This window comes from Molothrus aeneus, chromosome 14 (assembly GCF_037042795.1).
Source record: "Molothrus aeneus isolate 106 chromosome 14, BPBGC_Maene_1.0, whole genome shotgun sequence".
Lineage (NCBI taxonomy): Eukaryota > Metazoa > Chordata > Aves > Passeriformes > Icteridae > Molothrus > Molothrus aeneus.
Genome location: NC_089659.1, coordinates 8,784,120 through 8,796,563, shown reverse-complemented (window position 1 = coordinate 8,796,563; position 12,444 = coordinate 8,784,120). Strand labels below are relative to the sequence as shown.

Genomic DNA, 12,444 nt, shown 5'->3' with positions numbered 1-12,444 from the left:
TGTCTGGATTTACTGAAAGTACAATTTCTATGTACAATCTCTACACAAATTACATTAAAAGTCTAAGTTGTTTGAACAAGTAAGAAGCCAGAAATAAAACTAAAACATACTCCCCAGCTGAAATCAAGCTCTGTTTTTCATCTTTCTTCATTCGTGGCCGACCCAGCTTGACTTTCAGTGGAGACGTTGGTGATTTTTGTGCTGCAGGTTGAATAAAATGTGCAAAAAGTTCTGTCTGCTTCAGGAGGAATTCAAACCTTTTTGCTCGATCTGCTTTCTAGTTTCCAAAGTGGAGAAGAGAATAAAAAAAAGAAAAAAAGAAAAATAAATAACTTTTCTTCATAAAAGTGTATTTTTGTTACAAAACAGAATTCAGACACTCATGAGAACAACTTGTATGAGGAAAGACTGACAAGACCATCTGTTAGACAGCTCAGAGGGCTACAAGCATTGTGAAACAGAGCTGGAGCTGCTTCATGGCACACCAGCAGTGGTGAAGGGATGCTTTAATCTTTGTCTACAAAAGATAAAGACAAAACTAAAGTTATGACTTGCAGTAAGGGATGAAATCCTAACCTTGCTCATCAGTGGCAGAACTTTCATCAGCTTCAAGGCTAACAGGATTTGATCAAAAACAACAATGTAGTAGCTCTGCTTTTAGAACTATTTCTCAACTAATGGTTGAACTGCTTTCACTCAAGTTTGTGAATTTTGCTGTCAGATTTCAAATTTTGAGCATTTCAGTTTTGCCATCTCAATGGGGCACACACACTTTACTATGTCATGCAGCAAAAACATGGTCTTCCTTTTACTTAGAAGATAACATGTTACATTATTTTAAAGAAAAGTATTAAAAAAATGAAAATTCTATCTGAGAGAATGCAGGTTCCAAGGAAAAAGCTGTGGAGGAAGCTACATTGTGGCAGTTTTGTGTTGCCCTTGGGATGCCTTTTGCAGCTGCAGTGTGCCTGTGCCTCTTCACGTCCCTGTGATCTCATTCACATCCCATGATATCAGACAAAGACAGAAGTGAATCCGTAGTTCTGCATCGTTTCCAAGGAACACCCGACCCCCGGAACGCCTTTCTGCAGGTGGCTTACAACAAGCAAGAATCAACAGCAGCAGGATCGCCGCCCAGAGGGCAGCAGAACGCTCCGGGCGTGCAATGCACGATGGTGCCACACGAGGGCACCGCGCTTCTTTAACAGCACCACAGGAACAGCTTTACCGAGATCTCCGGGGGAAAATTACTGCTTTTTATTATCGGATCGTTTCTGCAAATAACTTGAGAACCGAATACAATGTAAATATCAAGTAAAACCTTTATGAAAAAGAAATTATAGAAGGGGGAAGTAGAGGCATTGATGTTTATGATCATCAGTATAAAAACAAATCCATTCAGAGGATTCGTAGTTAACAAATAACACATGATGGTTTTGGCAAAATAATCACTGTTGGTAAGAACCTATGTTGGATGAAACAAGATAATTTTCTGCCTGCAATATCATAGGCTTAGTATAAACAGTATGTCTTGATAAAACATTAAAGGTCTAGCTCACAACTGCATAATTGATACAAGGTAGATTTTTTTGGTATCTAATCCCTTTGCCTTAGGACAACTGAAATAACACTGTAATTTAGGGAAGTTGTAAAGTCATGGATTACTGTGAAACAAGTTTAGCTGTTTACTCAATTCATTCTCAAGGAACAGATTGACTGTGGCTCTTCAGCTATCAGTTAGGTGTTCATACATGTAGGTATCAATTTTTCTATGTCTAACAGTTGGATTCTTCCCTGACTTCTGAAATACCCAGTCCTTTCAGACTCTACTGTAATTATTTTGCATCCATTTAACATTAAAGCCTTTAAAAACAATGCAAGACAGAGGTACCAGCTTAAACCAGGAACTTACTACAAATGTCATCCAGGGTGTCCTGCAGGTTTTTGCCTCTTTGCACCACAGAAGTTACCCTGTTACATCCCCTCTCCAGCATTACAAGCTCCCAGCATTGGTGTCATGGACAAATCCTCTTTTGCATTGTTATGGCACACATATTATGGGGCATTGAAATATTTAAAGCCTTGTTTTTATATGAGACAAACTGGCAGCTTCAGTATTTCAATTAAGTAAGAAGTAGCTTAAGGATGCCTCTGACATGACCCAAGGAGTCACCAAATAAAACTGGCAGAGACAATTCAAAACTAAATGGGGAGAGCTGTAAATATAAAATGTCATTGAACAGTAACCCCTTACCACAGATGGGTGTGGATAACTAAAAAAGAAACCACAAAACCAAAAATCCACTGACAACTACTGAGTATAAAAACCACAGGGTACAACTCAAAAAACCATGCAGACAAAAACACCTGGAAGAATGGGGCAGTATTTAACAGAACCACCACTACCTGACATGTGTCCCTCACTGTGAGAGACACGACATGGACATCTAAATTAATCTTGATTTGGTTATTTTCTGACACATCCAGGCTGCAGTAACTCCCTGTAACTGTGCTGATCCGACAACCAAGTGCCATAAAAAGCTGCAGTACATTTTCTCATGAAAGCACTTACCATCTTCTCTTCATATTCTGGGTCAACTTCTTTTTCAGGTCTAGCTGCCTTTGGAGGAAGTTTGAGTTGGAATGGGGGATCATTTTTCTGGAATTCAAAAGTTAAACATTTTATAAATACCAGTTTATTTACTTTTTTAGCAAAATGTATCAAACTGAACAAACCTACAATCTGCAAGGCAAGCATGCTACTTTTTTAAAATAATTATTTCAAAATGAAATGAGTGCATTAATCATATCATTTCACCTAAAGCAAAACTTCATGTCCAGAATGAAACTAAAGAGCCCATATTTATCCTTACACACAGGATCCAAATTGAAAGAAATTACTGAAACAGCATGCAGTTTAATCTTTCACAGGGATCTCACTGTAAATGCATAAAGTTTAATATCTTGAAAAGATATTTTAAAAAACTTAAAAGTTTTGGTTTCTAAGTGTCAGATTCCTAATTGTAAGTTGCTGACACTTGCATTTTGGTTGAGTTTTGTCTGTTTCCACTTCTAGATGAATTGTCAAAAATTCAATTGGAAACACAGCTTAACTACACTAAACCATAAACCTAGGAAGATACACAACCAACCAATTCAATCCAGGCAGCAACAACTCCATGGTACACTCTCAGACAGCAGAAGAACCGCTTTATTTACTATACATGAAAGAAATCTATGAAATTGTAACTAAAATGTAACTTTTGTAGTTTATGAGATTCACGCCTGTCTTCAATTGAAGCTCAAAGTAGCTTTTCCACAACTATATTGGTAAAATGATGAAGTGGTAGATTTTTGCCCTCCTAATTAAGGAAAACTTTCCTAATTGGTCTTTGAAATATGCCAATAAAAAATAAACCTGTTTTGACGTGCTTTAAATTCTAAAAATGTTTTTGAGAAGCTCTGAATAAACTGGAAGGAGCTGCAAGAGTGCATGTCTGCATAAAATATAACAGTGCAGAGCATAAATCTGCTTTAACTATCAGACTACTATTAAATACATTAAAATAATAATTACTCTAAACTATTCAGGGTCCAGTAGCAAAACCAGGCCAAAATGGTACCAAATATTTAAAAATCTGTCAAGCAACATTGCATTTAAATTTCAGAAGTGTTACTGATAAATACACATGCCAGCTTCTTCTTTAAGCACAACCATGCAAAAGGGAGGAATATTTTCTGAAGTCAGAGATTCCTGTTTCAAGTTTGGCCCAAAGCCATAATTCTCTGCAGAGGTGAACAGTTCTTAGTGTATAATGAAGCTGCTTGACAGCTTAATGATTTTATAAATGCTCCAGCTCACCTGTGCAAGGCCAAATGTTGCAAATAGATAATTTAGAAATATTAGAAATATTCTATTCACTTAAATATTCTTCAATCACACAGATAATCAGCTCATCTCAGAAAGCAAAGTTACTCCAACATGCCAAAGAGAGGTGATACAGATGTGGATATTCACATCTCCATTACATCACTAAACAACACACACTCCAAAAAGAGAGGCTGACATTGCTAATATCAGGTCCAGTCCTTCAAGTGAAGTGTTAAATTATTCCTTAAATGAAAACAAATTGACAAGAGGCCATTTCAGGCATCTCCCCCACCTGCCCTAGAAATAAATTAGATAGATTTTGTGTTACTGGAAAAAAGCTGTCTGTCTACCTCATGTAAGAATGAAGTTTCTTCAAGCAGAACAACTCAATATTATGAGAATCCCTTAAAACAAAGTTTTCCAAGTAAATTGCAGTGCAATATTATTTTTCTAAGCCCCAAGGCAGACAGCTGCAATGTCAGTTCCGTTCTTACTCAGATTATCCCAGAAGGATAAAACTTATGGTGGCATACAAATCCAATTTATTCTGAAAGATATATTCTGAATACATTCTGATTTATTCTGAATAACTCACTCTGAGTTAAAACAGTAAATGAGCTGACCTATTGCTGCAGCCACAGCACAATAAAATCCCAGTGTACACCTTGCCCTTAAAGAGAAAACACTGTCCCTGCCTCCCCCCACCTTCTTATTGCAGTGTTTCTGTTGAATATTGATGGACAGGCATCATAGCCAGACTTGCTTCTGCATAACGCTCTGAATTACAAAACTCTCCACTTTGACAATTACTAAATTTTGGTATGAGTAACAACACACCCCCCTAACAACTGGACCACGTAGCTTTATTCAACACAGAAACATAAAATATTTCACAAAGTCTGAGTTTTTCCTAGAAACTTTACACGACACATCTTCATCACATTGAGGGCTGACCTGTCAGGAACCAGGACAGCAGAAGCCTCAGTGCAATTTACCACAACAAAAGTAGTTTCATTTTTAGCTCAGGAAACTCATCAGTAACAATCTGTCTCTACTCTAGGATCTATTTCCATTATAGTTTTGACAGTCCCCTGAAAACTGCTGTCATTTAAACACCTTACAACATCCACACAGCACTTTCAAAGGATCCTGAGTATTCCAAAGATACAAAATACTCCCCTTAAAATCTCCAATATTAAACTACCCTAAACAGAGTTCCCAAATTCAGGCTGAGAGATTTCTATCCAGAAAGTTTAACAGTCCCAAAGTGAGGAGGCCCCATGAACACTTAAATAAACAACTGGGAACAAGAACTGCTGCTGCTTTAGCTGACTGTACCCTTGCAACTTGTGCTACTGAAAACTCTGAACAGATGCACTAAGAATAATTAAGATTCCTTCTGTGTTCAACTCACATATACAAGGTGGAAATACATTTCCAAATAGCCAGTAAGGCAGTTTTGGTATTACAACAAAGACTATTTATGAAGTAAAACACTGACAGGGGAGCAGAGCACAACAGGTTGCACGACTGCCGCTGTTATGCAGACGCTGTGACTGTACATTTGACATGCATATATTTTGCAGAGTAAGTTGCATACAATAAAGAAATAGCCTTTAAACATTTGCTCTTGAGCAACCAAGCAAAGTGTCCCATAAGTGTTTGTATACATAATAATAAAATAAAGCTTCAAACATTCTTTACAGGAAAATGGACTGTCAGTAACTGAGATAAAACACCTGAACGTACTCTTATCATTACTTCCACAATTTTTTCCAGTAACATATATGATGTACGGTCCTCATTCCACTAAGTTTTTTCTAAGATTCATTCGTCGGGTTAAACCTTGTTCTGTTTCCAAGGATACCTGAATACGTCACTTTCTACATGCCTTGTGTCTTTTTTCCGAAAAGCTAAGGAGAGGCGGCTGGCGGCCATACGTGCTCTCTCGAGGGCTGTATTCTGCACCAGGGCACCATTCGAGCTGTGCAGGGGCAGCGAGAAGCCCCGACCCCTGCCAACTCTCCGGGCCGCCCTCCCGCCATTCCCTCCCCGAGCCCTCGGAGCTCCGGGACAGCGTTCCCCGGGGCGCGGGAAAGGAAACAACAGGGCGGGGGCTCCGGCAGCCGGACCCCGCAGGCCGCGGGGCTGGAGGGGCTCCGCACGGGCCCCAGGGCCCCAGCCCCGGGCTGCAGGGCCGGGCCGCGGGTACGGCAGGGCGGCGGGAACGGCGGCCGCGGCGATGCCGCAGGGCAGGCTCGGGGCCGGGGGTGTGCCCGGCCCGCAGGGCGCCCGCGGGCCGCGGCGGAGGGGCCCGGGCGGCCTCAGGGCCGGGGCGGCGCGGGCCGAGCAGGGGCTGCAGGAGGGGGCGACCGGGGCAGGCTCCACCACCCGCAGGGCCCCCCGGAGCGGAGCGGTACCTCCTCGGGGCCGGGCTCCGGCGCGGCGGCCGTGGCGGAGGACGTGGAGGCGCGGGGCTCCTCGCCCGGGCCCGGCTCCATGTTGAGCTCGGCGGGCGCCGGGGGGGGCGGGGGCGGCCCCACCGCCCCTCGCGCCGGGCGGCCCCGCCCCTCCGGCCGGCCCGCGCCGCGCGGCTCTCGCGATAACTGCGCGGGTCTCGCCACAGATGCGCGGGCCTGGAGCTGCTGGGCCGGCCCGCCCGCCCCAGTGACACCGCGGCTCCCTCAGAATTGCACCGAGCCTCAGCCCGCATTGGGGTCCGATGGACCTTAAAGATCATCTTGTTCCACCCACCGGCCATGGGCAGGGACATTTTGCACTATCCCAGGTCGCTCCAAGCTCCATTCAACCTGGCCTTGGACGCTTCCCGGTGTGAAAAACGCCAATCACTTGTTTTTAAAATTTTAAAAGTGTAATAGTAATAAAATGATTATAAAAATAGTAATACAATTAGAGTAATAATAATTTGGACAAATTGAATTAGGACAATATGAGACAATAAAGACAAAGAGTTACGGACGTTCGGGTACCTTTTTCTGGGCATCACGAGCCCGAAAAAGGACACCCGTTGACAAACGATTAACCCTTAAAAACAATAACCTGTTGCATATTCATACACCTCATACACGATGCATAAATTCCATTCAAATACAGAATTCTGTCTGGTCATCGTCAACTTCTTCCTCTGAATCCTAACAGCACCTTTGAGGCGGCAAGAAGTTCATTTCTTCTGATAAGAGAGCAATAAATTCTTTTTCTCTGAAAGATTTAAGTGTCCTGTGGCTGTTATCTCGCTGCGAGTCCTTTCTTTAAAAATGTATCCTACACAGCATCGTTTCTTTTTTAACATTTTTTTATAACCTAAAACTATATTTAACACACTACTTAAGAGAATTAATACAGCATTACTTTCTAACACAACGCATATAATATTCATTTTAATATTTGCAAAAAGCCAATCATAAAATACATGCATTTTTCACACCGGGATCCGGGGGCAGCCACAGACTCTCTGGGAAACCTGTGCCAGTGCCACACCACCCTCACATTAAAGAATTTCTTACTAATAATTAATCCAAATCTCTCCTCGTAGTTTAAAACAGTTCCCCCTTGTCCTATCTGTCCATGTAAAAGTTGCTCTCCTTGCATCATGAGCCCCGTGCAGAACTGAAAGGCTTCAGTGAGATTTCCCCAGAGCTGCTGCTCAGGAGCAGCGCCATCCCAGCCTGTCCCCACAGTGAGCAGAGGTGCTCCAGCCCCCCGCCCTTCTCCTCTGGAATGGCTCCAACACGTCCTGCCATGCTGGGACCCCAGAGCTGGGTGGGGATGTCACCAGAGCCTGGCAGAGCCTGAGATCCTGTCCCTTGGCCTGCTACCCTCGGTGCTTTGGGTTCATCCCAGCAGCTCCAAACCCTGCTGCAAATGGCAAGTGTGCTTTCCTAAACTGCCCCAGAGAGAAAGTCATCTCTTAACCTCTGCAGGTCTAAGAGGTACCAGTGGAGCTCACAAAGCAAAAATAGCTTACAGAATCTTTTTTTTTCCTGAGCGATTTTAAATTCACCACAGTTTGCATATTTCTTTTGAAAATTGCAATAATGAAGCCACTCAGTTTAGTTACTGCAATGCACATATTTCTGACTGTCCAGGCAAGACATTCAGATTTTCAGCTGCTGAGCTGTAATTTTGCTCATACTGCTAAAGAATCCCAAAACAGTCCTTGAGCTGGTAGACTTAAAAAACATAGCCCCAAATCAGCCATGTTCCCTGGTGGTTACTTACAAAGGCAGTAGCATGAGCATTTTGTCCAGTGGCAGCAATGAAACCTTAGCCCAGTGGGCAGAATGAGCAAAAAATGCTACTTCAGTCCAGTGAAAAGCTCAGTAACTATCATCAAAATCTTTTTGTATAACTCAACAACTAAGCTGAGCAAATGGGTTATTGCAGATCTCATACACTGCATTCAGAAAAACTTCTGAGACCTCTATTCCATCTATACACTGGTTCCAATGAAGTGCCAGTAACATATGTCTGAAATATTTCCACAACTGCCTGATTACTCTGATATTCAGTATCTGCTTTATGGCCCATCATAGACGATCTAAGCTCCAAACTCTCCTTTCTCATGTTCTGAAACAGCTGCAAAGCAGTAACAGTGCTGTTCCAAATTATTTAGCACCTTCTGTGTGTGCTACATCGTCCACAAAAAAGCAAGGCCCACAGCATGTGCAGTAGCCCTTGCACATGACTTATTTTTAAAAGCTTTGGGAAGCACATTTTTCATAGAGCAATCGAGAAGAGTGATGTGACTGGTTTTGAAAGAGTGCTCCAAATAGCTTTTCCAAGCAGCACTCTGTAGAAAATGAAGTTTACTGTTAGCTATGACAAAGTCTCTAAGGTGGGAAAATTCCAGTCCATAATGTGGTTGTTCTTAACCCTCAGAGCAAATAGCGCACTAACCACTTTTAATATCTGCCTTTCCTTCTCCACTTTCAAATGCTTGAAGCTTCTGTTTATGCAGAACACTCTCAAGTGTTTGTCACAGCTTGTTTTTTCCTTGGAATTCACAGGAACATTGCATGCTGTACAAAACAATCGAGCTGCTGCTTTTATGAAAGATCTCCTTTGGCTATTTTTTGCTTGTGGCTTCACATTTACATTTGACACTTTGCAGAGATGTTCTTAGCTGCTTCTCTTAGACTATGCTGTGTACTCCTTGCGGATCTACAGCAGTGGCTGAAAAAAATCACTTAGTCACACAACAGTGTTATCATGTGATAATCTAATTAATTGTTTTTAAAAAGTAGGAAGTGCTTTTTTTGTACTTACTTTGTATACTAGATTTTGTAGGCATATTTGAAAAATTCTACCAAATATATTTTTTTCATATGTTGGGAGGGAAGGGGCTAGTTGTCCTGTTAACACTGTAGATTAGCTGTTAGCTCCTTGTTTTCCCAGGTTTCTTACTCTTTATTTTACAGTCTGTTAGATATAATCACCAGAGCTGAATGTGTGGTGCCCAACACCCCTCTGCCCATCTCAGAAAGATGCACTTAACATACTGTATGATGAGAATTGTGTTTCCTTGTCAGATTTAAAAAGAGAAATTGCAAGCTCACTGTTACCCACTTGTATGTTTTAAACACTGATGAAATATCTAAAGAGCTGATAAGATACAGATCCAGTGACATTTATATACTATCCAGGTAATTCCATAAGATTTTAAAATTTTGGACAGTGATTACTCAGCATTTTCTAAACTGTAGCAGTTTTCATTTTTCTAGCACAGAAATAACTGGGTTTGGGTAACTTCTTAAATAAATCTTAATATTCTGTGGAATTACTTTCTAGGCCAAGTTGCTGTACAAGCCCCTTTGTGTGAGCTGACAAACGCTGGACCTGTAACCCAGCAGGCTGCTGAATTCACGAGAACAAATAAACTCAACACGCCAAGAATCTGCCAAATCCATGCAAGGCCAAGGCTAGCAACAGGTTTGTAAGTCAGACCACAGCTGAAGAGCAGTGGCTACGGCTGCTAACTAGAAAGGGAGTGAGACGATTATGCAGGCACCTGTTGAAAAAAGAGGAGTGGTCTTCAAGGACCTTCTGAGCCCCTTGGTAAGCAGGTGGGGCTGTCGCACCAACCAAGAAACTCAGTGTTGGTGAAATGGAACCATGAGAACGCACCGTGGGGATGGTGAGCAGTAAAACCTTGATTCTGTAGAAAGCAACAGCTTAAATAATTAAACGTGTCTTAGATATCAGTTGCGATGTGTGTCTTTGCTGGCTCGACAGCCCGATTTCCGAGTGGCAGCGCCGCTGTCGTGTGCCACCAGGTGGCAACACCGACCTGTGCTCAGCTGCGGCAGTCCTGGAAAGGGCATCCGGCAGCCTGGGGACTGTTTGGTGTGAATGCTGCTCAGTCTTGAAACTATTCTGATCAAGAATAGGAAAAAAATAACAAAAATTATTTTGTAATAATAAATAATAATTTTAAAATTTAAATAATAAAAATTAATTTTACTTGCTGTTGTTTAATTACCTCTATAACTATATCACATACATATAGCACTTTCCTGTAGAATGGCAAGAGGGTTTTGTAAAGAAGGAACTTGGGAAGGTTGTATCCTGTTACTCTGGGATCTGTTCACTCCCACATGCACATTCAGGAGGTTCTCCATTGAATGCCACGGTCCAAAATTCACTTCTAGGACACTGGTTGTTTCTGGCTTAATCCTACCAGCAATCATCTTTACCACAACTGTGCAATGCATGTTACTGTAAGCAATAAACAGCTTTATAATTCAGCTTTATATATAACCAGCAGGACCTGGAAGTAACACAGCTATCTCTGGGGTATTTGCAAGTTGACTTGAATAGTTGCCACCTTTATCTCCATGCCTACATCAGCCTCCAAGTGTGATCAACCACAGTAACCACACATTACCCTGACTGCAGCAGTGCTACCGACTTGCTCAAAATGCTTATATCAAGTGTTGCTCTTTTAATATTGCTGCTAGTAACAGGTTATTTCTCTACAAGTAACCTTGGCTATGTCCAGTAGCAAAGTTCTATGCATTCTTGCACTCACCTGTTTCATTCAGTTCCTTATTTCACAGCTTCCCTTCCAAGTTTACCCCTTAAGGGTTCCAGATTATTTTCTTGTTCATAGGATTAGAAAGAAGCCGAGGATTCCTCCTCTAGAGCTTACAATAAAGAAGGTTCTTCTCCAATGTGCTCTTGGTTTATGTGCCTCTCCTTTGTAAGCCAGGTTTTGCTGAAGATGCCATTTCCAGGGTGTCCATGGCTGCAGGGCTTTGCAGCAGCCGAGAGGTGAGAGCAGCCCAGTTCATGGCTACAAACAAATGCTCCCTGATTCTGCATCAGTAACAGGCAACAATGTGCCCTCATAGACTTGACATTGAGTATTCTTGTAGAAAAGGGTTTGCATGTTTTTGTTGTAGTTGCTTGGAGGTTTTGTGAGGGGTTTTTTTTTGCTTGTTTTTTTCTTCTCTTGTTTGTTTGTTGGGTTTTTTTGTGGTGCAGGCTTCATATCAACACATCAATTTTCTGTATCAAGCTTTCATTTCACCCAACAGAGAGTCTCTGGCATTGCCAATAGGGTTTGCAAATGCAAGACCACATTCAGCATTGGGAACTATAACAAAACAGCTAATGTGTCCTTTGTATCTGGTTCAAAGTGTTGATAGCTGTAGAAATACTCTTTGTTTTTACAACTTTATCCCAATATTGCATTTTTAATCCAAGCTTTAGTAGCCAGAGCTTTATTGTGGTACTTCTAATATCCCTGCATTTCCCAACTACACAGTATTTTACTTAATTTTTTTTTTTGGCTGTGTGTTCATTGTCGCACTGGGAGAGCCAGGAGCTCTCACAGTTTGTGTTCCTGACCCCTTGCACTGTTACTGGTGTTTCTGCAGGTGAGCAGTGGGCTAGTTCAAGATTCTGAAAAACAAAATTGATCCTAACAAAGAGAGTTACTATTTTTTCCTCAGATCAGCCCAGCAAAACAACTCCACTGCCCACGCACACAGGGGCCAGTGCCAATACAGCAGCAAAACAGATCTACAGCGAGATGAAGGGTGGGATTGCAGCCACACTAATTTGTATCAGTTTAAGCTACCATAAACAGGCTTTAATAAACAGCTTTACAACTGTGTATTCTGTCCTGAATGCCAGATTTTGCCTACTTACAAACAATGATGTCATCCAGATATAACAATGATTGGTGATTCCTTTGGAGGTCATAAAATATTTCCTGCTGTAATAAGCTACTACTTTGCCAAAATCTGAGCACTGTCTCAAGAAGACAGTCCCTGACCAGAAGAGCACTTTAAAGAGATTTTAGATCAAAGCAAAAGCTGTCAAAAGTTTCCTCCAACTGCAATGAAGCTGAAGCATAATTTGCTACTCCCTGCAATGGCATCTTTTTCTCCCTAACCTATGAAGTCATTTTGCAATATTGAAAACCTATAAAAACAAACTGCTGATAACAAAGACAGAGCATTATAAAATTTGGAATATTTGTGAGAATCCAGTGAGCAGGCTGGTGCAGTACAGCCTTTAACTCTCTTAAATGTTGCTTAAGATTCTTT

At 41.7% G+C, this 12,444-nt stretch overlaps 1 protein-coding gene across 1 annotated transcript in view; it reads right to left on the bottom strand.

Moving 5' to 3' along the window:
* LOC136562731 (probable global transcription activator SNF2L1) overlaps positions 1–6,397 on the bottom strand; it is a 33,452-nt gene extending 27,055 nt beyond the window's left edge. The window contains exons 1-3 of the mRNA XM_066559722.1: positions 6,292–6,397; positions 2,573–2,659; positions 111–277 (exon numbers count right to left, since the gene is read on the bottom strand). Coding sequence (XP_066415819.1) covers positions 111–277; positions 2,573–2,659; positions 6,292–6,372 — 335 coding nt within the window. The 5' untranslated portion in view covers positions 6,373–6,397. The remainder of the gene's footprint in view (positions 1–110; positions 278–2,572; positions 2,660–6,291) is intronic.
* Between the last annotated feature and the right edge of the window lie 6,047 nt (positions 6,398–12,444).